Genomic DNA, 25,165 nt, shown 5'->3' with positions numbered 1-25,165 from the left:
ATCACACTTTGTACCAAGTCCTTATTTATTTATTTTGTTCAAAAAGTATATTTTGGGCAAAAATCTTGCATGTTGGGATCATTTTCCCCATCAAAAACTCCTGAGATACACCTTATTTACCTTCCACATTGATTCCATCCGTGTTGTTGCATATTTCTTTCTATCAAAGTTCCCACTTAAGTCTGTGCCATTGTCCATGCTGTAGCATACAAGTACATGTGTTTTTTCTGTTTCCAGTTCTTAGCATGCTTTAGTATACATTTGTCATCATGTCCCCCACAGATTATCAGAGCATTCTAGCCGAGTTGCATTCCCCCGCCACACTGCAATCCGACCCACATTTCCTGGTTCCCGAACTTCCCGTCACCCCCAACCCATCCCCTCTCCACCACCAACATCACCATTATCCACAACCCACCTCTCCATTCCCAAGCGCCTCTCAGCCTCATTCCCCACTCTGGAGTCCCGAAATCAAACCCGGAACCCCACCCGGAACTCTCCCCAGACCCTGTGATCTTGCCCTGTCCCTGTCTTCTTTTGCCCTTCCCGATTCCATCCCACCTAAGGTGCGAAAGCCCCACATCGCGTTGAATGACCGTCTCCTTTTGAGCGAAGAGGAAGACAGATTTTATCAAGAAATGGAACTCAGCCGGAAACCCAAATCCCACGCTGTCCCGGCAATGTGCGAATTAGACATCAGCATGTCCTATTCCACGTCATCTTCTTCAGTCTCCTCCGCATCATCAGTCACCCCTTTGACACCTGACAGAGCCAAAATGGAGGACAGTCTTATCGACAGAATTGAGAGGGAGTTGTCAAAAGAAAAGGGCAAGGTTGAGGAAACAGACGCAGTAGAGGCGAATACATTCGTGGGAAGGTGGGTAGAGCCGGACTTGATTCAAAATGTCAAAAGAAAATGTGAAATTGTGACAAAAGATAGATGTCAGATGGACCTGGAAAAAGAAGAAGAGGCGGTACGTCATTGTGAGGCAAACCAGAACAAATCTGGAAACAACTTGACCGTTCAAGAATGGGCTGAGGCTCTTTGGGAATATCCTAATGAAGAGGAGGATGGAGGAGGAAATAATCATGTCCCAGAGGAGGTTTTTGCGCAGAATCTTGAGGAAATGAAGATAGTTGAAGGCTCAGAGGAAAAGGAAGAGAGCCAGGAGACCGATACTGCGGCAAGAGATCTGGAGATTCTCGCATCTCCAATTGAACGGGCAGAAAAAGACCTGTGCTCGCTTTCAGGTTGGCAGGGCGACTCTGCCAGCGTCGACGTAGAGGCACCGACGCCAGGCCGAAGCTCGGATCTGCTGGAAGGGCAACAAAGGTAACATTTGTGAGGTCTAGCAAAATCCTATAACTTTTTAAAAATGTGGATTCTAATGCGGAGTCTCTGGAACAGCCATCAGAACGCAAGCAACGCTGTCACGTCTTCGTCCAGAGACGAATCGGGAAGGTTCCGGCAGAATGGCAACAACGTAAGAACCTCGCTTCAAGGTAGCTCACCGGAGTCTGTCAATGGCAGAAAAGAAGAAGGAACGCTGGTGTCTGAGAAAAAAGTACAGGTACTTCTTACAAAACCTTTTATCAAAAAACCAAACAAATTGCCTTTGCATAAAAATATGAACCAGACTCTTCAACAAGGGTTCCCAATGGACCCAAATTGTCTGTGTTACACCAACAGAGGCCTGACTAACCACTTTTTCTTCCTCTAGTTTTCTCATTTAAAGTTTTTTTGTCACGATTTTTAAATAATACTTCTTCCAGCAGCATATGAGTGTAGATTCCGGTTCAGAGGAAGAACAAACAGTCACCACAAGAATCTTCCGACGCCGCCTCGTTTTAAAGGTTGGGTTGGTCTGAGTTTGGTGTTTTTTGTTTTGTCTGCTTTCATTTGCTTCTTCTTCAGGTGTGGGTGCATGAAATTGAAAGAAAATGACTAATTGCATTCCTGAGAATCTCCTGGTGTTTCTCGGTTAATGCAGTAATTGTAAAGTATTTGTATTGTTGCATTTCTAAGCCGCTTATCCTCTCAAGGATTGTGGGGGGTGCCGGAGCCGAGCCCCGCCACCAATAAATCGCAAATTAACAGCAGATATTGATTTCTAATCTACCGAATTGTGTAAAGTACTCCTTGAGGTGATAGTGGGAAAAGATTTGGAGATTTTTTTTCAATGCAAAATTTGCTCAAAAATGGTTGGGAACCACTGCTTTTAAAATTGCTGTGATTTCAAATACAACATTTCCAGAGGAATTTTCACTCTTATCAAACTGGTGTGGTGCTCTCTCTATCCTTTTTGCTGTGGAGCCGTCCTATTTGCTATCATCTCTCTAATGACATTAAACCATTGAACATTCACAGGGCGAGGAAGCCAAAAACATATCTGGCGACTCCGTGACCGAGGAACATTACTTGGATCAAGACGGTAACCTCGTCAGTCGAAAAGTAATGTCCACATTTCCCTTTCTCCATTCATTCAGTTCCACGAAAAGAAGCCACCTGTGAAAGCATCCGTTCTATTCATTTTTGTTGTTGTTGTTGTTGACACACGGAACAGGTCATCCGAAAGGTAATACGGCGGCTGTATAGCTCCACGGACAACCTCAGGTACCACGGGCACCAGCAGCAGGACAGATCTGAGGTTTGAAGAGATACACAAAAGTCTTGATGGCATGCATCTATTCTAAATGGAGATTTTGGTGCTGGTTTCACTGGTTTTTGAGTGTGGGGTGATTTGAGTGTGTTTTAACCATTTTTACTTTTACTCTTCTTAACTTCACTTTTTTCCTCAATCAAGGTGATGGCTTCTAAATTTAAATGACTAATATTGGTTGTTTTCAGATGACATGGGTTGGATTGGTGTTGATTTTTCGACTTTGGGGTTGGAGTTTAGTGGTTAAAAATTCCTAGTTTGATCCCTGTGTCTGCTTGCATTTTGCAGAAAGAAGGCGGCTCGAGGAATAGCAGCAGGCGGATGGACGAAAGGAAACCTGGAGATAAAAAGTTTCACTCATAGGAACGGGATGCTTGTTTATTCTCTCTACCAGGTACAGATACATCATATTTCTCACGATTTATGCACACAAAAATTATTTTTGCGTCACAGGTTAGACTGCCGAAAATATGCACCACTTATTCAAATTAATTGAGTTTTTTAAACAAGAGGCAAAGTAAACATATTTGCTCTTGTCTGTGGTAACGGCTTAGTGATGTCTGAGTCTGCTCTTTCTTTGGTGTCAGTCTCAATGGGCATTGGTCACAAAGTGCTGATGGGCAATATTTAACTCTGAGACCTGCGGCTCTATTTGTTTTGTCCACCAAATCCCTGCCTCCAATCTGCCAAAAAGCGACTGTTATCCCACCGGCCTCACTGTTAAGCCCCTCTGTTTGTCCATATGCCGCGAAATGGACTCGCGGTTCCTTCTGTACTAAAGAGAAATTATATAGTCAATGTTAAGTCAAACACACCCACAGAACAGCAGGTGATACCATGATACTGTTACATGAACTGTTTTTCAGGACTACACTTTTTTTAAAATCTCAATTTACCCTGCAGTTAATAAATTTTGATTTTTTTTTAAATATAAAACAACCTAAATGTCTTAATATCCCACTTTCAGAAGTTTTCAGACACGACGTAATGAATAAATCTTGTCAGAGTATTCAAAACTAATGAACAATTCTCATACAGATCCCTAATTTTTTTAAATTAGATAAGATTAGACAATTTTTATTCATCCCATGTTCTGGAAAGGACAATTTAGTGTTCAACAAATCTTCCGTGCATGTTTTTGGGGTTGTGAGAGGAAAGCGGAATACCCCGAGAAAACCCACAAAGGCATTTTACCACAATACATTAATACGGTTGTAAAAGGACTAATTGGAAGGTTATGCTTTGTGTATTACAGCCATATGGAATTATATTCCACAATCTGGGAATATTTGAGGGCTGAGGTTTTTCCACTTGAGTCCAGGAAGCATCCATTTTCAAGCTTCACGTGATGAAGTGTCCAAACCCCTCTTTTTTGAGCCGACAAACCATCAACTTTGATGAAATCCCCTCACTCCTGTCAATCAAAAGGCCTCAGGGGGCCAAGTGCTCAGACCCAGAGGGGACCCACCGCCAGGATTCCGCTTCCTGTTTTTTGGGGTGCGAAAACTGTTAATGGAATCCCTATTGCTAGGGCTTTCAGAGGGGGAGGGGCCTCTTTCAATCACATCCACATTTGTAGGCGTTACTGTTGACCAAAGGAAATATGAAGAAGACACAAATACAAAAAAACACCACAGCAATCTCAATGCTACGTCAGCCAATTTCAACACGTTTAACACTGGCCTTATCGTTTTTTTTTTTCTTCTTCAACGCACTGTTTTCCAGGATGAGAACCGTTTGGGGACTTTTTTCTTCCTTTTTTTTAAAGAAAAAAAAACTTTTTTCTGTATATAGAGTCAGAATGTGTACAATTCTTAATATGTTAATATGCTACGGGTCGGGTGGGGTTTGGGTTATAGTGGAGTGTTGGGAACCTTTTAAGTGCTTTGGTAATACAATGAAGCAATTCCACTTTTCAAAGATTTGCGTGTAACACAGGTTCTTGTAAAAAAATTACAAAAAAAATACAAAAAAAATAGAATATAGGAGACTTACTAGAGCAGGTATAACGTTTGTACACAGACTGGTTTGATTTTAACTTGAGGACGTTTCCAGAAAATCAGTGTTGGGGTCAATCTTCAAAGTGGGATTTAATCCCACAGCCTTTCAAGAGTATTTTCACGCATGCTGTTCACATTATTTTAAGTACAATTTTTACAAATTTGCAAAAGCACTGTACTGAGAAAAAAAGCCCTTTTATCTGTGTGTACATGTACGACCTGATGTTTGTCAATTGTTTTATATTTTAAAATGTACAATGACAGCGTTGAAGCGTTTAGAATTTTGCGAGTGTGTGTGTGTGTGTGTTAAAGTAGAGGGGGCGGTTTGAAAGCAGAATAATCTGGAATGTACTGTATGCGATCGTAGGCTGGCTTGCTGTACAACACTGTAACTGTATATCATCGTGACTCATTGGCTATAAGGTGTAAGTCCGTACACTGTTTAGACTGTGTCGTCTCACAAATGCTTTGTGCTATCAAATGACAAGAAAATGGGGGCATTTATTCATTTGAAAATCCACTCGCATCCAGAGATTATTTTGCAAAAAAAATAGCATTCAAAAAACAGGATGGTTTGACTTAATGCCGTGTGGTATTTAGACAGGAGAACTTGTTTAAGCAGTGTCCCATTAGAACTGTTTTCATTATTTATGTGTTGGTTTTCATTAGATTAAGTGTTCAATATCTGTATGCTGATGCCAAGGCTGTGGATATTCAAATTATGTGATTTTTTTTTTTTCTTTCTTTTTTTGTTTTTTTTTTCCCACCCAGATTTTTTTGATGTTGAATTCTTACTAACAGAGTGAAGCCATTGAAATGTAATAATAATTCTAGCACTTTGGTTATCTGAGGTCTTTTAGAGGCGATAGCAGCAGCGAGGACACCGCAAATGTTTCTGATGTCTTTCAAGAAAATAAAAATCTGCCTAAAAAAAAAAGACAAAAATAAAAATGCATTGTTTTGCAATACACTTTTTCTTGTGGTCCGTTTTTTTCCTTATGTGGTGATGTTTTGACATGGACTCACTTCACAGAACAAGATTCCAACTGAATGTTTAAAAAACAATATTTGGACATCAAAAAGGCTCACACTTATACATACAGTTAATTTAAAGTGTACCATGTATGTTTTTTTATTTATCTACTATACATTATATATGTACTATTTTATTTATATTAACACTCATGTCTTGTGGCAACCTTGCTTGAGCCTCTATTATTTTAAAGTCTGCTTTTGCCATGTTTGATCATATTTTGTAATCTTTTCTTATCAGTTTCACATAAATATTACAAATATTGCCTTTATGACGCGATGAAGTCAACGAGTTTAACTGGACTGGCTGCACTTCCGGAGACAACCACAGGAGGGCACTGTAGGCACCTCAGCTAGGTGACAAGGCGTAGGGGCAGAATCCAAGCGTCTTCTTCTCTTCTCCTCGCCTCTCCTGTGCTCTCCTCCTCTCCCCACAGTCGACATGGCGGACAGCGCGAGCGAGAGTGACACCGACGGTGCGGGCAGTAGCTCGGCCACCCCGATGTCGACCTGTGCCTCCAACTCGGGCAAGCCGAGCATCGTGATCTCTCAGTTTCGTCTGGAGGAGCTCACTAACCGGTTGGCCTCGCTGCAGCAGGAGAACAAAGTTCTGAAAATCGAGCTGGAGACGTTCAAACTCAAGTGCAAAGCCCTGCAGGAGGAGAATCGGGACCTGCGCAAAGCTAGCGTCACTATTGTGAGTAGCATTAGCTGCTTAGCTCGCGGACGATCTTACATGACAACCGTGCAGTGGTGTTGCCTTTTTGTCATTTTTACCCTTGTGCACTGACTTTTCATCCTATCCTATATTAACAGATTGCAAGTGTAACGGAAGTCACGTGCGATCTTATGTTTTTATCCTCATCGTGCGTTAGCCAATTGGCCATGTTGCCAGGCTAACATAGCGTGCGTGCTAACGTCTACGATGGCTTGGCCGGCTATAGGCATCCACTTTGCCTTTGTTTTCTTGCTTTATTTCACCCCGATCTGCTTATTTCTGCCAACTTGAACCCGATGACTGACAGGCTTTGATAGATCAATAAGTAAAAAGGCAAGAGGGCTTGTGATCATAAAGTAATTCTTTCACATGAAACAGCGTTATCAGGCAGATCTGGAGAAAACTATACAAGTGGTCCAAATACAAGTCATCAAAACCGAAATACATTAAAATAGGGATCGGAAATTAGAATCGAATTTGTTGTTGAGTCCGTTGTATAAATTAGCAAACTCATTTTTATTGGCTCAGTATGTTATCATCACATTGAATTAACCTTCAGTAGTGTTCTGACTAACAAGCCAAACATCATAGTGAAAAAGTACAGACAGCCATTTAGCATTGACCATTTGTGCATTAATATTCAACAATATGCACAAAAGATGAGTGCAGTAATTTTGATAACAATTGTGCAAATGCTGTTTTTCTTGTGCAATAGACAGTGACAAGTGTCATATTTATTATGCAATATTTTTAAAATGTGTTGTAACAATAGAAAGTATCTAAAGTCCCCAAGTATTTTGTGGTCAATATTGTAATATTGTCAAAACAGACATGCAAAATGCTGGCATTGTGCCACTATGAAATCATAAAGTAAACCGCCAAACGGAAGAAGCCGTTACAATATCAATAGATAAGCTTAAAAAGTAAAGTATTGCTGCATTGGTGAAGTGGGTAACTGATGCCATGCCTGGGCAGGTTGTGTAGAGGCCAAACTTGGCCCAGCTAAGCCGAGAGCGAGGCTCATATTTCGGCCAGTTGAGCTGTACTCCTGCCCGAGGTTAGGTTCAGCTTGGGTGTCTACTGAGTCTTGGTGCTCATATTCAATCACATATAAATGTAATCACGCGGTCATTAATTCTCCTGCTGTACTTTGTATCAACATGCTGAAATGTTAGCCGCCTCTCTCCGTCCTGTACGAGCCTTCCATTACTGCAATAACTCAGAGACCATTAGGGGAAATTTGGTTTCCGTTTTGGATGCCAGTGGAAACACTATAGTGAATCACCATCTTACCATTTCAATTTTGGCCACCATTCCCTTAACCGACCGACCGACTCCACCCAACAAAAGCAACCACTTTGACTGGTTTGGAACTGCTTGTTTGACGGGTGTTTTTTTTTTTACATAACTGCTTCATTGCTTTTTCTTTTTGCCCTTAAGGGCTTGGAATATATCATGGCAAGTGTTAAGAGAAATGAACGCGTGTCTTATCTTGAATCTGTCTAAATGTGAACCAAGATGTGATGTGCATAATACCGTAGGATATTTGCCAGTGCAGTGCAGCATAGATCGGGTGTAGCCTATCAAAGAGACCTTGAGGCCATTGAATATCAGTCAACCTTGGCTATTCGCTAAGGGAATAAAACCAGCCACAAATAGCAGAACTTTGCCAACAGTAGACATCTAAATGTTTAGAATTGCTTGTATTCATAGATACTTTGAAATGAAAATGATACAGATGTTGATATATGGCACTGGCAATGTAAATTTAGTCTCACTGATATTCTGTTTGGTTGTGTTTGACAGCAAGCCCGAGCAGAACAAGAGGAAGAGTTCATCAGCAACACCTTGTTTAAGAAAATCCAAGCCCTCCAGAAAGAAAAGGAGACCCTTGCTGTCAACTATGAGAAAGAGGAAGAGTTTCTCACCAATGAGCTCTCCAGGAAACTCATGCAAGTGAGTACTATACACATAATAGATTTCCTCCGATGTGTTATGGAGTTACGGTGAAAGACTATTGTTTTAGTCCAATGATGCACATTATGCACACACAACCCCGCATGATGGTTGTCGTCACTTTTAGACACTGTCATTCTGACATTGGGCTTGGGCGTTTTGCCAAAAACCAAGCGGCAGCCATTTTGAGCCCCATTGTGCCCACTGCACAATAGTGCCATCTACTTTCATCATATGCAGCTTAAAACTGACCACGTTACGATCCTATTGGTCGTTATAATTTCTTAATTGTCATCAGGAAACAATTGCAACGGTTTGTTTTCAAAACTGTGTCTCTTGAACCAAGACATGGGCTGTCTGGGTCATCTTAGTCTATAATGGCCGACTCAAAACAGCTCGTGTATTATCAGTTGTGTTTAAAATATGTTCAATGGGCTCACATTGTCATCATTCTTAACAACTCTCCGGTGATTCTCCTCCCATCTGTCGGTTATTTGGTAGCACGCTGCTTTCTGGCAGTTTTGTGCCACACTCGCCTCGCCCATCGTTTTCCAGAAATTCTTGGGCGGTTTTCCTACTGATGAGTAATTGTTCATATAATCTGGCGTCCTTGTTTGTCTGGTTTATCTGCCAAATGTGGTGACTGGTTACCATGGTTGCCACATCAGCCATTTTGCATAATCAACTCCATCTTGTTTTGTTAGCCGTTTTAGGGAATGTGGTGATCTTTGACACTCGTTTTGGAAATAGTTGAAAAGTGACTGCTCATTGACCTTTGAGTCTTTGTGTTCTTCTGACGTTCTATTTTTGTTTATTTCTTCTTCTCAGCTGCAGCACGAGAAAGCCGAACTGGAGCAGCATTTGGAGCAAGAACAGGAGTTCCAAGTCAATAAGCTCATGAAGAAGATCAAAAAGATGGAGAATGAGACCATCTCCAAGCAATTGACGTTGGAACAGGTACTTTTCTTGTGGTGTTGTTTGTATTTGCGGTTAGGGTGTTTTTCCCGAACACCATGGCCGTCAATCATTTTCTAGGTTAAATCTGCGCCTCAGAATTTATTTTATCAAGTCAATGAATTATTTTTCCCATCACTCATGACTCTTGTTTGTATCTGGGGGAAGCTTTCGTAATCTGCTAACTTCCCAAAAACTAAAGTTGAAGTAACTGGAAAAGCTTGTGTTACACAATTGTTTTCTTGAAAGAACAAATCTGTTTGCAAGATGGATTTTGTTTTTCACTCCGGATGAATTAAAAATTATTTTTACTTCTTTAATAGAAGAAAATAACAAAACAGAATGATAATTACAATATTTCTAGTCCATAAAGTGACGGTTATTGTTTTCATCGGCCACATAACAGACTCCATAATTGACTTTTTTGCTTCGATACCTCGGAGACATTTCCACAAAACGCCCACAGTGGATTTTTTTCCAGTAATGTGAGTGACGCCACACGTCGTTTAAAGCAGATGACAACTCACAAAACCATATTCAGCCACAGTCGTCAGTTTCGTGAGCCCAAACTGAGAGGCAGAATAGTTCCACATTAAGACTGACATTAAGGACAAATCGTATTAGAAAAACTTATGACACAACTTTTCCGTGATGCCGATCAGTTCTCCTTGTTACTTCATCTTGTGGTGAATGCTTGAGTAAATGTAACTAGTTGGCAAATGTTTAATAGGCTTGCTTTGTTTTTTTTTATGGGTGTGGACTCATTTAATCGCATAGAAAAAGTTATCAGGACTTGGACCTTGAATGCGCCATACACCTTTCTAAATGTTTTTGGTTTTTTTTCTCCCAGTTGAGGCGTGAGAAGATCGACCTCGAAAACACATTAGAGCAAGAACAAGAAGCCCTCGTCAACAGACTGTGGAAGCGAATGGACAAACTGGAGGCAGAGAAAAGGTGTGTAAAAATAAATATATATATTAATGCGACATTTAACTGTCTTTTTTTTTTTTTATTCACCAGGATCTTACAGGAGAAGTTGGACCAACCCGTGTCAGCGCCTCCTTCCCCGCGGGACGTCTCTATGGAAATTGACTCCCCGGAGAACATGATGCGGCATATCCGTTTTCTCAAGAACGAGGTGGAAAGGCTTAAGAAAAGTCTGCGAACCACCGAGTTGCAGCGTAAGTGGTCTTACTAAGCCTTGGGCTTGTTCTTTTTGGCCACTTGGGGGAGTGCTTAGCCTAAATTTAAATAGAAAGAACTATTGACAGACATTTTAGTTGGCTTTACTATTAGAAGGGGGGTAATAGACCCACTCTTAAATTTGTCTCCATGAGTGTGGCCTGTCATAATTAGGGTTGTTTTTGCTAATGCAGACACAGAGAAACGTGCCCAGTACATCGAGGAGGAGCGACACATGAGGGAGGAAAACGTCAGGCTACAGAGAAAACTGCAGAGGGAGATGGAGCGTCGGGAAGCACTGTGCAGACAGTTGTCAGAGAGCGAGTCCAGCCTGGAAATGGACGACGAGCGGTATGTGCCCAAAGAGTCGGGGTCATCGGTACAAAAAATGGTCAGATTTTGAGTCCCAAATAGAAATATAAAACATAATCTAGAACTAATCAACAACACATTTGGTAATAACATTTGTAACTCTGACTCTTAATCATTCCATTAACTTGATATATATATATCTTTTTACTCTCTAGCATTAATACAAAAATTGTTCTATTATGTAACAGTTTGTTTCTTCTATAAAACCTCGTCCTAATACAGAGAATCAATATGGAAGGTCTTCTGACACCCATTTTTGTTATGCATTGCTTTATCAGGTACTTCAACGAGATGTCCGCACAAGGCCTGAGAGCAAGGACGGTGTCCAGCCCCATCCCGTACACCCCCTCCCCTAGTTCCAGCCGCCCCATATCTCCAGGTATGTGCCTTGGTGACATGGCCGCTGTCCACGCAATCAGAGGGCATTGAACGAGTAACTGCCAATAACACATCTAAATCAACATCATAAAGTCACTTACATAATAACATCTATGTTTATGATTACTATATAATTATTTCATCAAGTCTTGCTGACCTACGGTTAGATGTTTGAACTCATCTTTGGACCGGAAGAAAGAAGTATAAATATTTTATTTCTCGGCAATTAAAGTCGAACGTATCTGTCAGGAGTTTCCTGGCACATTAAATATCAGACCTGGCAAATGGTCTTTAAAGCAACACTATACAAATACAATGCAGTATTGCAATGTAGTATTTTTTTTAATGCTTTTCATCCTTACAATTTTCCTAATGATTATTATTAAAATTTGTTTAAAACGAGGCACAGGTAAAACTAATCCTCTAGAGTTCACCACAGCATTTGATGTATAAAAAACATTGGACACGTCAGTGTGAGTCAGCTACTTGTATTTCCTTCGCCCGCAGGTCTCTCGTACGGCAGCCACGCCGTCGGCTTCACCCCACCGGCCACTCTGTCCAGAGCCGCCATCTCTCACTACAACACCCCCGCACTGCACGTCCACGGAAGCACCTCCCACTCCGTAACGGTGAGTCAAAAGATGGCTGCCCCATCTAAACTAAATTTTTTTGACTTCTTTTTTTTTCAAAGTAAACTTTTTCTTCTTTAGTGAAGTAATTTCCTCACCAGCCAAACCATTTAAATACACAACAGTATTATTATTATACCAACATTGGATTTAAGGTTTTTATTCATTGAAATACATGGGTATAAAACTAGCACAACTTAAAATAATGTCTTTTTTTTTATTCCCCCATGGCTCTCCGACAGAGGCCCTCGCCAAGGAGAAGCACCAGCCCCGACAAATTCAAACGTCCGACGCCACCGCCGTCCCCCAACACACACTCAGGGGCCCTTCAGCCTCAGCCCCCACTACCCCCTCCCGCTCAGCCCATGGTCCAGTCCATGTCCTCCCCGGCGGCCATGTCACAGCAAGCCGCCGGAGCTCAGCCTCCTCCCTCACAGCCTTAACGCCGCACGCACACACACACACACGACACAACGTCTCCGTGTCGGGGCGAGGGCGCCCGCCGGATGCCACGACGCCAAAACCGCAGCAGCTTCTTCCATCATTAACAAGCTCCGGGAGAAAGCGCTCAGAAGCAGCTTACTAAGTTTTTAAGAGGAGAGGGGCGCGACGCAGATGGGCGCCGCCGCCAAAAGCCACGCGCCAGCGTTCTTTATTCGCTCTTAAACGGAATGGATGTACTGAAAAAAATTGTCGCTTCTGGGGAATCGTAGGCCAATCATTTGTTCTGCCCTCCTGTCGTGTACACGTTTTTGTCTTTTCTTTGCTTCGGAACGCTAGCTGGTTGGAATTGTTGTTGTGGCGCTTTTCAGATAGCACAAACGGCACGGAGATTCTCGGCGGCTTTTTCCTCGTTGTTTCGTTTTCGCGATTAATGGATGTTCGGGTCAGCTGATGGATGTATGGACGTTTCTGAGGAGGCGATTGAGATTTTTTTTTTGCCATCACATTCGTAACCCCCGCCCCACCTGATCTCTCTTCTGTTCGGGGCTATTGTTCCACCCCACGTTTAGGAAGCCCTACAGAGTCGTCACGAGAGACCGCCCCGGGTTCAAAAACCCGTTCAACGCCGAATGTGTCACCGGTATTTTTGTTCACGCAACCATTCTCCAGTCACAACGTAAATATGTGGGAGTCCTATCAGAGGATGCACATTATTAAAAAAAAAACACAGATAAATGTCGCCTTTTAAGGTGTTAACTGATGTAGTCTGAGGTGTTTTAGTCACGTACTCTTTGCTCTTCTCTGGTGTGTTTCTCAACGCTTATCATCAGATAATAAGGGGGAAAAAGTATAAACAAACAAGACATTGTGTTCTATACACTAAATATACATACTGCTCAAAAGCATTCTCAATGAATGGTACTGTCAAACTAAATTTCTATGTATGATTAAAAGCTCTTGAGATGAAATTATGTGCTTTTAATTTGTAGGAAGCGACAAGTGACACAAACATTTGGAGTTTGGTAGACAATTTATTCTATTTGTGGAGTGAATAGACAACAAAAAATGGCAGAAAGCTTCCCCACTTTTTAGTTCTCAGGATCAACCCTCTGATGTTCCGTGCTGTTTCGTCGGCAGCTCCCAAACCCCAAGGTGACCTTTTCCGATAAACACCATTCCCGGAGAGTCTCGTTGTTACATTTTCTCTGTATTTTTCTCATGATGTGCGATTTGTATTCTCTTCCAGGGACTTGAGCAATCAGAGGCCTTGTGGTGCCGACGCCTGGCAACAGGAGAGAACAGCGGGCCGCGGGATCTCCCGTGTCGACGAAAAAGAGCGGAGATGGCGAAGCTCATGTAACATCTGCAGGAGATCAATGACGTAGGTGGACTCTGACTTAGATTTGTTTATTTTTCTAAAATTGATCAAGTTACATAGTAGTTATGTCACATAAGATTAGGACCAGTGTTCCCTCTAAGATGCGCGCTTGGGCAATTGAGCACTACTCTCGTCTTCTCTGCGCAGCAGCAATCATATGGCGCGCAGTAAACAAAATCCAAACTTTTTTAAAAAAAATTATACCCCTTTCCTCATGATGGCACCTTTCACGCAGCAGCCAGTGACAGTAGCTCTGTCCACTCTTATAGTTTTTTGTGTTTTACAGCTTGTTTTACTTGAAAAATTAGGGGGAACATTGATTAGGACATCTTTATTTGATGGGATATTTTGAGCTTGATTATGTTAAAATATTTGGATTTCCAGGCTCTCTGAATTTTGAATTGAAAGGATAATCCAAAGAAATCGTTATGAGCCTATTTCTAAATTACATAATTGATTTTTTGGTGAGTTTGGTACTCAGCCAATTTTGAGGCCTATGATTTGTATCATTCTTTTGTAGATGAGGCTGACTAATGAGGGCCTTGTGAAAGAAGTCATCCTGATGAAAGAAAGATATCTTCTGCACCTTTGATGATTGCAGGGCGGCGCTTTGCTCCATTTTTCCAGAAGAGAATTAGGCCCCTTAATCCCCGTTCTGCTGCCAGGAAAAGTGACAACCGCAAGAGGTATTTGCCTTGCGCTCACATTGGCATTAAAGTGACGTGTTGCTTGTAGACCAGTTCCAGCCAGATTGAGAGCATCTGGTTGGACGGTGGGGAGCATATATGGGAACCTGAGGAACCTCTGAAAACATTACAGCCACCCGTCAATCATCAACAATACATTGAAGGTAACACACTCAGTTAAATTGGATTGGATGTCCATTGTTGTCAATGGCAGTGAAACAAGATGACAATGTCACTTTTTCTCGGTGAAACATGGGAAATCCTACTGTTTCATTCTGTGATTAGAAATTATTGAGTCACTTTTATGTGTTGTAGCTGAGAAATTCAACGGAACGTAGATCCAACTTAAGCTTCTTTTGTGGCCCATATTCAATATTTTCCCCATTTACTGTGTAGGAATAATAACTTGCAGGTGGCAGTTTAGACATCCCTGTCTTAAACTTTTTCTATTACTTTTCAACAGGAAAAGCAACTTTTTAATGTGTCCCCAGAGGTGTGTAGTGAGAATAATTGCCTAAAATCCCCCCTAAAAGAGCTTGACTGTAAGGTAAACGATTGCTCCCCCTCCCATCCCCAACTATATTTATATGCCTCAACTGATGAGCCCCCTTTAACTTTCCCCGATTTCACATGACAAGTGCACTTCCCAACTTAATATTTGCTGCGGTTTTTCTTCCAGACAGGTAAATATGATTAAGCCTCAATCATTTATAAAATGAGGCGTGTCGTGTGTGTCTTTATGGCTCATAAAGAGCATCCATGTGCTCGCGGGGTTGCCCTGCTCCCTTTGGCCGGCGAGAACAGCTTGGAACCGGTTTGCTCGCCGGCCACAAAGGCGGCCAAGGAAACAAGGAAGGGCTTCGGCGTGTGATGATGCTCGCTCGCTCGGCCGGCGTCTAGTCGACACCGCTGCCGCCGCCGCGAGACGTCACACGGCGAGATTTATTTGGCGTTTTGTTTTTTTCTCCCCCTCATCCTCCAGGAAGGCTCCATCACCCATGGAAAGTGGCTGCGGAGGTGCGCGCATCATCGGACGCTTCAGCTGCTGTTGAGGTGAGTACCACTGGATGAAATCATGGTAAGAGAGACATCGAAGATAGGACGGAAAGAAATTAGAATTACGATCGTTTATTTTTGTCGTGCTTTGGAGGTTCGCAGTTGTCGCAGTTTTAGATGATTAATGCTAACGTTTGACAATGTTTTGCTGTTATTCTGCGCTTGTAAACAAAGCGTGGCTTGAAGGCAAAACGCTGCTGTTGCTGCAGTGGTCAAATTAGTTGCACTTGTTAAGATTGAGGCTGCACCGCAGAAAATACTTTTTTTTTCTTTAAATGGTTGATTTGAACACAATGCATGAAAATTAAGGTTCATCGTTTTATTGGAAATTACAAAAAATCTACATTTAATCTTCAATAAAATTCTGACATCTAAATGTTTGAACAACCTAAGCTACAATATGAGCTTTTTTCCAGATATTAGTCATTGTTGTCATTTTGTTTTGAAGTAATGTGTATATAGTAATACGATCCCCCACTCTGCAGGTGCCTTTCCTCATTCAGGACACACATTGGCGACATGGCCTCCTCCAAAGCTCTGGATGGCGGTTGGGGATGGGTCATCGTGGCAGCCTCTTTCACGGCCCAGCTGCTGGCCTACGGAGCCCCCCAATCTGTGGGCGTCCTCTATCCCGAGTGGCTGCACGCCTTCCAGGAGGGCAAGGGCATGACGGCCTGGGTGGGCTCGCTGGTGGCTGGAGTGGGCCTCATCGCTAGTGAGTAAAAGACGCTCCTAACCTGGCATTCACAAGTCTAGTATATATAGTTGTCAATTCCATTTTTAAAAATCAGTTTGTTTCATTGTATTTTTTTGAAGTATTAACTCATTGGCTGCCATTCAATGCGATAGATGTCCAATCCATTTTCAGTGGCAGGACGGGAAAAAAACTAAAGTCGAGAGTGCTCAATTTAATGCATTATTTCTTATATAAATTAAAATAACCCAAACTCTATAATTGGACTCCAAATGCAAAAGCCTCATGGCTAACATTAAAAAAACATAGTACAGTGCTAGTGTTAACCAATAATTAACTCTAAATATTGATACATGTTTGAACATTAACATTTCATCTATATAAAAGTAATAAACTATTGTTGTTTTGCCAGTTAGTTACAAAACATGTTAGCTCACAATAGGGGAGTGGCTTCTCACTTCCGAACAAGTTGACATTTTGGCACCATCATTTCCTAATATACATGATTTATTACCCAGAGCTACTTAAAAAAACACACTAAACCATTACCCATGAGGAGTTCCTCGTAGGGGCGAATTAAAAGCAATGACAGTATGCCACAGGTGTTTTCCGCAGGGTGTAAAAGGGGGAAAAAAAGTGTCAACTGGATGAGCTTTTAGTGGGGCTGCTGCTTTTATTGATTTTAGATGGAAAAGCAAGCACAAGCACCTCCATGCTGTCCATACAGGGAAATGACTTAGCAAGCAAGAGAGAATGACGCCATGTTTTTTTTTCTTTATTTAATTGTGGTCTTTTTTGCCTCCACAGGTCCCATTTGCAGCGCATGCGTGGATAATTTTGGCGCCCGTCCCGTCACCATCTTCAGCGGCGTCATGGTGGCCGGCGGTTTGATGCTCAGTGCCTTCGCTCCCAATGTCCAGTTCCTCATCTTCTCCTACGGGATTGTCGTCGGTAAGTACATTATGTCAGCAAAGGTCGAGTCATGTTCTTTTTGGAATGTAATGCGTTTGATGTTGAGGCAGTCCTTTTGATTGGCCTAAGCTTCTTAAGAGTGGATGGAATCTTACTTACCAAGTGGGATCCTCACTAAAACGCCATTTATGATGTAAGACAGCAACTGATTACAGCTAATGAGCATCAGTCAGGATAAAAAGATGTTTGACATAGCCCCATCCCTATGTGACCTTTTATTACTCTTTGCCAGCTGTTATCTCACAAGGAGTCAAGCGTATGTAATGCTAAAGGCTAGACGTACATTAGGGTAAATTGCCAGATTTTTACTATCAAATTCTTTGGCTCCTGTTGTTCAGAATTGGGAGAAAATGTTTAATTTTTCGACTCTGCTAGTAATACTTGTTGTCTTTTCTTTTCTAAACACAGGTCTGGGTTGTGGTCTGGTTTATGCAGCCACCTTGACAATCACTTGTCAGTATTTCGACAAGAGACGTGGCCTCGCCCTCGGCATTGTCACCACAGGTAAGGCTAGCACTATGCTCTCGCACAGAATTTGTTAGATAGACATCTGCGGTGCGGATAGAGCTGAGTGTTCTAGAAACTTTGGGTGCCAAAAAACAGTAAGTTTGGCCACTGCGGCGAGGATTTTTGAACAGTTTGCAAAAATGCTAATTTGTCCCAAGAATCGCTTCACATTTGGCTTTAAGTAAATGGTATGCTTCAGTTTGAACTCTTTGATATATAAAAAAAAAACGGTTTATTATTCTAGTCTGATTAATTATCTTTAAATACAAGCTGTTGTAGTAAATGTTTGGCATCCAGAGACCAAACAACTAAAACGTGGATGGCTGCCAAAGGGGCCGCACCCACACCATCAAAATAGTTACTGACGCCATCTGTTTTACGTTCACTTTCTGTATAAAGTTCATATCCACAAACGGCAAATATAAGATGTTATCAAAACTACTTTGCAATCATGGTATGTCTAGAATGTGAAATTAAAATTCGACTCAATGTGCTTCATTGCATGCAATAAAATAAATAGGGCAGGGACTATTTTCTAAATGTTTATTTATTTCTTTAATACAAGAGAAAATAAAATTGTTTGATTGACACTCACTGAACTGACACTGTGGACATGTCTCTGGCAGGCACCAGCGTCGGAGCCTTCATCTACGCCACAGCTCAGAATGAGCTGGTCACCCTCTACGGCCTGGACGGCTGCCTCTTGATCATCGGGGCCATAGCGCTCAACCTCATGGCCTGTGCCGGCTTCATGAGGCCCCTCGACATGCCTGGCTACTACCTCAAACGTAAAGCTGCCCTGGAACGCCATGCCGAGATGCAAATCTTGGAAAAATCTCAGCCGGACCACCTGTCGGGATCCTCGGCGTCCACTCAAGAAAAGACTTTGACGACCAAGGAGCTGCTCATTACCATGGACGGCGTGGACGCCGGCGTCCGGGTGGAGAAGACGACAATGGGCTTCTTAGCTCGACTGGGCATCGCCAAGGTGATCAAGAAGAAGAAGCGAGCCTATTCCAAGTACACCAGCTCCACCTACGAGATCCTGCAGGACCAAGTCATGGTGGCCTTCTGCATTGGCGTCTTTCTTTTTAGCCTGGGTGCTTACCCTCCCGTGCTCCTAATCGAGGACGTCGCCCAAAGCCAAGGACTGGTCGAAGAAGTCGGCCTGATTCCTCTGGTCTCCATCGGAGCCATCGCGGCCTGTGTGGGTAAACTGGTCCTGGGGATCTTGGTGGACCTCCGCTGGATCCAAAGCATCTACCTGTACACCTTCACCATGTATGCCGGCGGCCTGGTGCTGTTGCTCATCCCCGTCACCAAGAGCTACGTAGGACTGCAGATCCTCAGTGCCATCCTGGGTTTCTTCTCTGGAAACTGGTCCATCACCTCGTACGTCACCACCAAGATTGTCGGCTTGGAGAGACTGACGCAAGCGCACGGGATCGTCATGTTCTTCGGTGGATTTGGGATCATGCTCGGACCACCTGTTGTGGGTAAGTAGAACATTTTACCCAAAGAATTGGATTAAAACAATGCCAGAGGACTTGTCTTCTGGCGTTGTTTTAATTTGAAGACAAAATGATAGCGCTAACAAAGTACTTGATGACAGAAGCATTCCAAATCAGGTCTACATTATTTAGCATTTTCGTTAATTGTTGGAGAAAAACAAACTGTTTGTCCAATTACCTTTCAGGTTGGTTCTTTGACTGGACGCAATCTTACGACCTGGCCTTCTACTTCAGCGGAAGCTGTGTGTTGTTGGGAGCACTGGTTCTTTCTCTGCTCACGCTACCTTGTTACCACGGAAATTCTGCACCTGAAAATGACAAACCGGACGTGTGCTACACCACCGCCTGTGACAAAGTGGCTTCTGTAGCGTGAATGGCAGATTGGACGCATTGAGAAAACGCAGCAACACTTGCTCTCGCTGCACGTTCAACTTATTATTATTATTATTATTATTTTTTTTAGCTTTTCCTGAAGCCACTGTGATGAAGAGCGCCGGTTTGCCCTAATAAGTGCTGCCTTGTTTCCGTGCTGGAAGAATTCCATGCCTTTCCTTCAAGTAAGCAGGCTGCCATTTTTCAGGTTTACGCCAAACACCATGCACATGGCTTGAAAGTAAGTAATGTCAATGCCACTTCTCTTTTATAGCCTCATTTTACGAGGCAGACAAAACAATAATCTCCTTCTATACGCAAACTAAACCACTAAAAATGCACAAAAAATATGAATTAGCACATTTTCTTGAAGTCTTTATACGCGCATCCACGTTACGGCTTCTAAATCACTATATCAATGAACGCCTGCTTGAACCATAGCCTTTTTTTTCAACAAAGTCTGTCCACATAAGGTACACTTGCATAACACAATATAGTTCAATACAAAAATTTCTATTTCACGGTTGTAGAACTATGGTTCATTTTAAAATTCTGTCCAATTTTCATTTTTATCATTTGATTATTTTAACACCAACGAGGACAAAAAAAACATGTTTTTCAGTTTGTCTATCTGTATTATTTTGACCATGTGGGCCCATTCTCAAACAGTTGGTGGACCATTCCTGTTAGTATTTGCATATTTGTGCACAGTTTAATATACTTTAGATTTAGCGTTAGTTCCAATGTACCAGAGAACATTTGAATGCAACCTGGATGTAGCACTAGTCCTACTTTAAATGGAAAATGTGTACGTGCAACAACGTTAACGTGCAATTCATGTCAAAATTGTTCACAAGACGACTGAAAATAGTTTGGGTTGTTGGTTTTGTGTATGGGGAGCCAGACTGTCACTAACCTTGCATATATTGCTTGGCTGTCTGTTTTCTTAGACCTGTTATACCAATGTCTCTTATTTCTATTCTGTGGTTTTGTATGCAATGTGCCAATAAGAGATGTTTGGAAGAATTATTCCATTCTTGCCTCAGAAACTGCACTATGTGTGACACCCAAATACAAACACGCTATGCCGGTCAAAGTATGGATATAAGTGCATGAGGGAGAAAGCAGCTTACCTTATGAAAGGTTGTCAGATCAAATCACACATGCACCAAGTGGTCATTCTTCTGAAAAAAGGAGGGAAATTGATTAGGCTTTTTTTCCACAATGACCATGTATAATAAGGCTATTTTTCTTAAAAAATGACAAAGTGCAGTTAGGCCTATTTTCTTATAAACTTTGCTCACAGAGTGGTGGCCCAGTGGTTAAGTCATCAGTCTATCATCACTGTGGTCCTGGGTTCAAATCCAAGTACCTGCAAAGATTTTCCAAATATTGTTCAGGTAAATTAATAGGATAAAAGTATAAGTATTACTACCTTCTCTCACAGAGTGGTGGCCCAGTGGTTATGTCATCAGTCTTCCATCACTTTGGTCCTGGGTTCAAATCCAAGTACCTGCAAAGATTTTTTCAAATATTATTCAGGTAGATGAATAAGTTCTAATGCCTAAGTGTCTAACTGAATAAGTATTCAGTGGTGGATGAAACATTTAGTCAAAAAAATTACTAAGTGTTTCAGGTAAATGAAAGAGGTAAAAGTATAAGTACTACCACTTTCTCTCACCGGGTGGTGGCCCAGTGGATAAGTCATCAGTCTACCACCTCTGAGGTCCTGGGTTCAAATCCCAGTGCAGGCAAAGATTTTCCAAATATTATTCAGTTAAAAGAATAAGTTCTAATTCTAAGTGTTTAAGTGTATAAGTATTCAGTGGTGGATGAAAAATTTAGTCAAAAAAATGATTAAGTGTTTCAGGTAAATGAAAGAGATGAAAGTATAAGTACTACTGCTTTCTCTCACTGGGTGGTGGCCCAGTGGCTAAGTCATCAGTCTGTCGCCTATGAGGTCCTGGGTTCAAATCCCGGTGCAGGCAAAGATTTTCCCAATATTATTCAGTTAAAAGTATAAGTTCTAATGCCTAAGTGTTTAAGTGTATAAGTATTCAGTAGTGTATGAAGCATTTTGTCCAAAAAATGACTAAGTGTTTCACCCCATTTCCTTGGATAAAACGTTTCAACACCCATGTATAAGTGGGGCACGAGTTGGTGTAGTGGGTTGCACACTCGCCTTCGGCCGGAGAGGTGTTGGATCGATCCCCGGTGTCGGCGGTTGACTGACCAAGCAAGCGGTCGAGGGTCGGCCGAAGGCCGACCCGAGAACGCCTTTCGCACAGACAGGTCCTTCAACTGTCTTCCGAACTGCCGAAGGCAGTTCGGAATATAACCTTTTGCTGAAAAGTATGACTAAGTGTTTAATATAAATTAAAAAGTTTTTTCTTTTTTTTTTCCTTTCTTCATTTTATTCCATTGACCAATTCTACTTTCCAAGTATTTTCAGCCAAAGGACGACAGCGGGAATTGAACCCAGGTCTCCCACACGGGAGTCCAGTGATCTAACCTCTGTGCCAACCAAGTGACTACACTTTCCTTAGTCATCATTTGAGTTTCTTGGCAAGAAGTCCTCAGAAACAACTAGGCTTTTTTGTCTTAAAAACGACATAGTATAATAAGGCTTTTTTGTCTTAAAAAACGACATAGTATAGTAAGGCTTTTTTGTCTTAAAAAAAACGACATAGTATAGTAAGGCTTTTTTGTCTTAAAAAATGACATAGTATAGTAAGGCTTTTTTGTCTTAAAAACGACAAAGTATAGTAAGGCTATTTTGTCTTAAAAACGACATAGTATAATAAGGCTTTTTTGTCTTAAAAAACGACATAGTATAGTAAGGCTTTTTTGTCTTAAAAAAAACGACATAGTATAGTAAGGCTTTTTTGTCTTAAAAAATGACATAGTATAGTAAGGCTTTTTTGTCTTAAAAAATGACATAGTATAGTAAGGCTTTTTTGTCTTAAAAACGACAAAGTATAGTAAGGCTTTTTTGTCTTAAAAACGACATAGTATAGTAAGGCTTTTTTTGTCTTAAAAACGACATAGTATAGTAAGGCTTTTTTTGTCTTAAAAAACAACATAGTATAGTAAGGCTTTTTTGTCTTAAAAAATGACATAGTATAGTAAGGCTTTTTTGTCTTAAAAACGACATAGTATAGTAAGGCTTTTTTTGTCTTAAAAAACGACATAGTATAGTAAGGCTTTTTTTGTCTTAAAAAATGACATAGTATAGTAAGGCTTTTTTGTCTTAAAAACGACATAGTATAGTAAGGCTTTTTTTGTCTTAAAAAACGACATAGTATAGTAAGGCTTTTTTGTCTTTAAAAAACGACATAGTATAGTATGGCTTTTTTTTATTAAAAACGACATAGTATAGTAAGGCTTTTTTGTCTTAAAAACGACATAGTATAGTAAGGCTTTTTTTCATTTAAAAAACGACATAGTATAGTAAGGCTTTTTTTGTCTTAAAAAAATGACATAGTATAGTATGGCTTTTTTGTCTTAAAAATGACATAGTATAGTAAGGCTTTTTTTCTTAAAAACGACATAGTATAGTAAGGCTTTTTTGTCTTAAAAAACGACATAGTATAGTAAGGCTTTTTTGTCTTAAAAACGACAGAGTATAGTAAGGCTTTTTTGTCTTAAAAACGACATAGTATAGTAAGGCTTTTTTTGTCTTAAAAACGACATAGTATAGTAAGGCTTTTTTGTCTTAAAAACGACATAGTATAGTAAGGCTTTTTTTGTCTTAAAAAACGACATAGTATAGTAAGGCTTTTTTGTCTTCAAAAACGACATAGTATAGTAAGGCTTTTTTTCTCTTAAAAAACGACATAGTATAGTAAGGCTTTTTTTCTCTTAAAAAACGACATAGTATAGTAAGGCTTTTTTGTCTTAAAAAACGACATAGTATAGCAAGGCTTTTTTGTCTTAAAAACGACATAGTATAGTAAGGCTTTTTTTGTCTTAAAAAACGACATAGTATAGTAAGGCTTTTTTTTCTTTAAAAAACGACATAGTATAGTAAGGCTTTTTTTGTCTTAAAAAACAACATAGTATAGTAAGGCTTTTTTGTCTTAAAAACGACATAGTATAGTAAGGCTTTTTTGTCTTAAAAAACGACAGTATAGTAAGGCTGTTTTCTCTTAAAAACGACATAGTATAGTAAGGCTTTTTTTGTCTTAAAAACGACATAGTACACTAAGGCTTTTTTGTCTTAAAAACGACATAGTATAGTAAGGCTTTTTTGTCTTAAAAAACGACATAGTATAGTAAGGCTTTTTTGTCTTAAAAAACAACATAGTATAGTAAGGCTTTTTTGTCTTAAAAACGACATAGTATAGTAAGGCTTTTTTGTCTTAAAAAACGACATAGTACACTAAGGCTTTTTTGTCTTAAAAACGACATAGTATAGTAAGGCTTTTTTGTCTTAAAAAACGACATAGTATAGTAAGGCTTTTTTGTCTTCAAAAACGACATAGTATAGTAAGGCTTTTTTGTCTTAAAAACGACATAGTATAGTAAGGCTTTTTTGTCTTCAAAAACAACATAGTATAGTAAGGCTTTTTTTGTCTTAAAAAACGACATAGTATAGTAAGGCTTTTTTTTCTTAAAAACGACATAGTATATATAGTAAGGCTTTTTTGTCTTAAAAACTACATAGTATAGTAAGGCTTTTGATGCTAAAAAACGACATAGTATAGTAAGTTTTTTTTCCCTAAAAAAACAGCATAGTATAGTAAGGCTTTTTTTTCTTTAAAAAACGACATAGTATAGTAAGGCTTTTTTGTCTTAAAAACGACATAGTATAGTAAGGCTTTTTTTGTCTTCAAAAACGACATAGTATTGTAAGGCTTTTTTTTCTTTAAAAAACGACATAGTATAGTAAGGCTTTTTTGTCTTAAAAACGACATAGTATTGTAAGGCTTTTTTGACTTCAAAAACGACTTAGTATATATAGTAAGGCTTTTTGTCTTAAAAAACTACATAGTATAATAAGGCTTTTGATGCTAAAAAACGACATAGTATAGTAAGTTTTTCCCTAAAAAAAACAGCATAGTATATTAAGGCTTTTTTCTTTAAAAAACGACATAGTTCAGTAAGGCTTTTTTTCTTACAACGACATGACCGTGTATAGTAAAGATTAAAATGCTGTACCTAGAGTTAAAATAGTTCCTCTCCGCTTGACGAAACGCACTCCAAAAGCAGATTATTGGGAGTTTTCGTCCAAGTCCTCCTGCACAGTGCATCAGACCTTGATGGACAAAGAACTTCATCGACGCACCTTTTCGCTCCATCTTAATGATCATTGGATTCCTCGTGGTTGCATAATGTTTGCTTCTTTCTTCTGGATATAACGCACAATCGATTCATTCATGATCAATTGGATGACGCAGGACGTTTAAGGGGCATTTTCAACGCCGATTTAGAATCCATACAATGCTGCAAGAGACTCGACGTAGTATCTCACTGCACGTTGCGAAATGTATGTAAAGTAATGTGAAAATGCACGTTGTTTGTATTTCCTGCGCTTCATTCTTCTTCAACGGTGAAAATTGGCTTGTTTTCTGCGTAGTCTGCCACCCAGAGTTCGTGCATAGCTGTAATGACCCACAATCGCCACAAGACGGCGACATTGCATTGGATGAAGCAACTTGTGGT

General features: G+C 40.6%; 3 protein-coding genes and 1 long non-coding RNA gene across 11 annotated transcripts in view; 3 read left to right on the top strand and 1 right to left on the bottom strand.

The window, feature by feature from the left end:
• Positions 1 to 5,630, top strand: part of LOC144205416 (ankyrin-3-like) — a 54,201-nt gene extending 48,571 nt beyond the window's left edge. For 4 of the 7 annotated variants that reach the window (XM_077729782.1, XM_077729781.1, XM_077729777.1 and 1 more), the window contains 7 exons: positions 283 to 1,333; positions 1,448 to 1,571; positions 1,777 to 1,854; positions 2,369 to 2,452; positions 2,565 to 2,648; positions 2,949 to 3,054; positions 3,916 to 5,630. In XM_077729782.1, the coding sequence (XP_077585908.1) occupies positions 283 to 1,333; positions 1,448 to 1,571; positions 1,777 to 1,854; positions 2,369 to 2,452; positions 2,565 to 2,648; positions 2,949 to 3,023 (1,496 nt within the window). In that variant the 3' untranslated portion in view covers positions 3,024 to 3,054; positions 3,916 to 5,630. The remainder of the gene's footprint in view (positions 1 to 282; positions 1,334 to 1,447; positions 1,572 to 1,776; positions 1,855 to 2,368; positions 2,453 to 2,564; positions 2,649 to 2,948; positions 3,055 to 3,915) is intronic. The other 3 variants (XM_077729780.1, XM_077729779.1, XM_077729778.1) reach the window with 2 other exon arrangements.
• Positions 5,631 to 6,078: 448 nt separating this feature from the next.
• Positions 6,079 to 13,293, top strand: LOC144205025 (coiled-coil domain-containing protein 6-like). The gene is made up of 9 exons (XM_077729054.1): positions 6,079 to 6,389; positions 8,217 to 8,366; positions 9,195 to 9,323; positions 10,171 to 10,274; positions 10,341 to 10,501; positions 10,697 to 10,853; positions 11,153 to 11,253; positions 11,760 to 11,881; positions 12,124 to 13,293. The coding sequence occupies exons 1-9, from the start codon at positions 6,135 to 6,137 to the stop codon at positions 12,322 to 12,324; spliced, it is 1,380 nt and encodes a 459-aa protein (XP_077585180.1). The 5' UTR covers positions 6,079 to 6,134; the 3' UTR covers positions 12,325 to 13,293.
• A 43-nt stretch (positions 13,294 to 13,336) lies between these two features.
• slc16a9a (solute carrier family 16 member 9a) lies at positions 13,337 to 21,779 on the top strand. 2 transcript variants are annotated; one of them, XM_077729051.1, is made up of 9 exons: positions 13,337 to 13,477; positions 13,572 to 13,706; positions 14,224 to 14,553; positions 15,372 to 15,442; positions 15,931 to 16,160; positions 16,947 to 17,090; positions 17,520 to 17,615; positions 18,245 to 19,114; positions 19,315 to 21,779. In XM_077729051.1, exons 5-9 carry the CDS (start codon positions 15,965 to 15,967, stop codon positions 19,500 to 19,502), a joined length of 1,494 nt encoding a protein of 497 aa, XP_077585177.1. In that variant the 5' UTR covers positions 13,337 to 13,477; positions 13,572 to 13,706; positions 14,224 to 14,553; positions 15,372 to 15,442; positions 15,931 to 15,964; the 3' UTR covers positions 19,503 to 21,779. The 2 variants fall into 2 exon arrangements, with proteins under 2 accessions (XP_077585177.1, XP_077585176.1); XM_077729050.1 differs by lacking the exons at positions 13,337 to 13,477; positions 13,572 to 13,706; positions 14,224 to 14,553 and adding an exon at positions 14,580 to 15,072.
• Positions 18,200 to 25,059, bottom strand: LOC144205033 (uncharacterized). Its single transcript, XR_013327993.1, has 6 exons — positions 24,662 to 25,059; positions 20,937 to 21,014; positions 20,806 to 20,873; positions 20,635 to 20,685; positions 19,308 to 19,437; positions 18,200 to 19,105 (listed from the first exon to the last, which is right to left on the bottom strand). It is a non-coding gene; the product is annotated as an uncharacterized LOC144205033 (long non-coding RNA).
• Between the last annotated feature and the right edge of the window lie 106 nt (positions 25,060 to 25,165).

Source organism: Stigmatopora nigra, chromosome 12 (genome assembly GCF_051989575.1).
Source record: "Stigmatopora nigra isolate UIUO_SnigA chromosome 12, RoL_Snig_1.1, whole genome shotgun sequence".
In the NCBI taxonomy this organism is placed as follows: domain Eukaryota; kingdom Metazoa; phylum Chordata; class Actinopteri; order Syngnathiformes; family Syngnathidae; genus Stigmatopora; species Stigmatopora nigra.
This window is presented reverse-complemented; position numbering and strand designations above follow the sequence as displayed.

Excerpts from the sequence above, each read along its gene's own strand:
- slc16a9a (XM_077729051.1), top strand. The coding sequence starts at position 15,965 with ATGGCCTCCTCCAAAGCTCTGGATGGCGGTTGGGGATGGGTCATCGTG. Across the intron at positions 17,091-17,519 it reads CTCCTACGGGATTGTCGTCG|GTCTGGGTTGTGGTCTGGTT; the intron begins GTAAGTACATTA and ends TTCTAAACACAG. Across the intron at positions 19,115-19,314 it reads GCTCGGACCACCTGTTGTGG|GTTGGTTCTTTGACTGGACG; the intron begins GTAAGTAGAACA and ends ATTACCTTTCAG.
- LOC144205025 (XM_077729054.1), top strand. The coding sequence starts at position 6,135 with ATGGCGGACAGCGCGAGCGAGAGTGACACCGACGGTGCGGGCAGTAGC. Across the intron at positions 9,324-10,170 it reads AGCAATTGACGTTGGAACAG|TTGAGGCGTGAGAAGATCGA; the intron begins GTACTTTTCTTG and ends TTTTTCTCCCAG. Across the intron at positions 10,275-10,340 it reads AAACTGGAGGCAGAGAAAAG|GATCTTACAGGAGAAGTTGG; the intron begins GTGTGTAAAAAT and ends TTTATTCACCAG.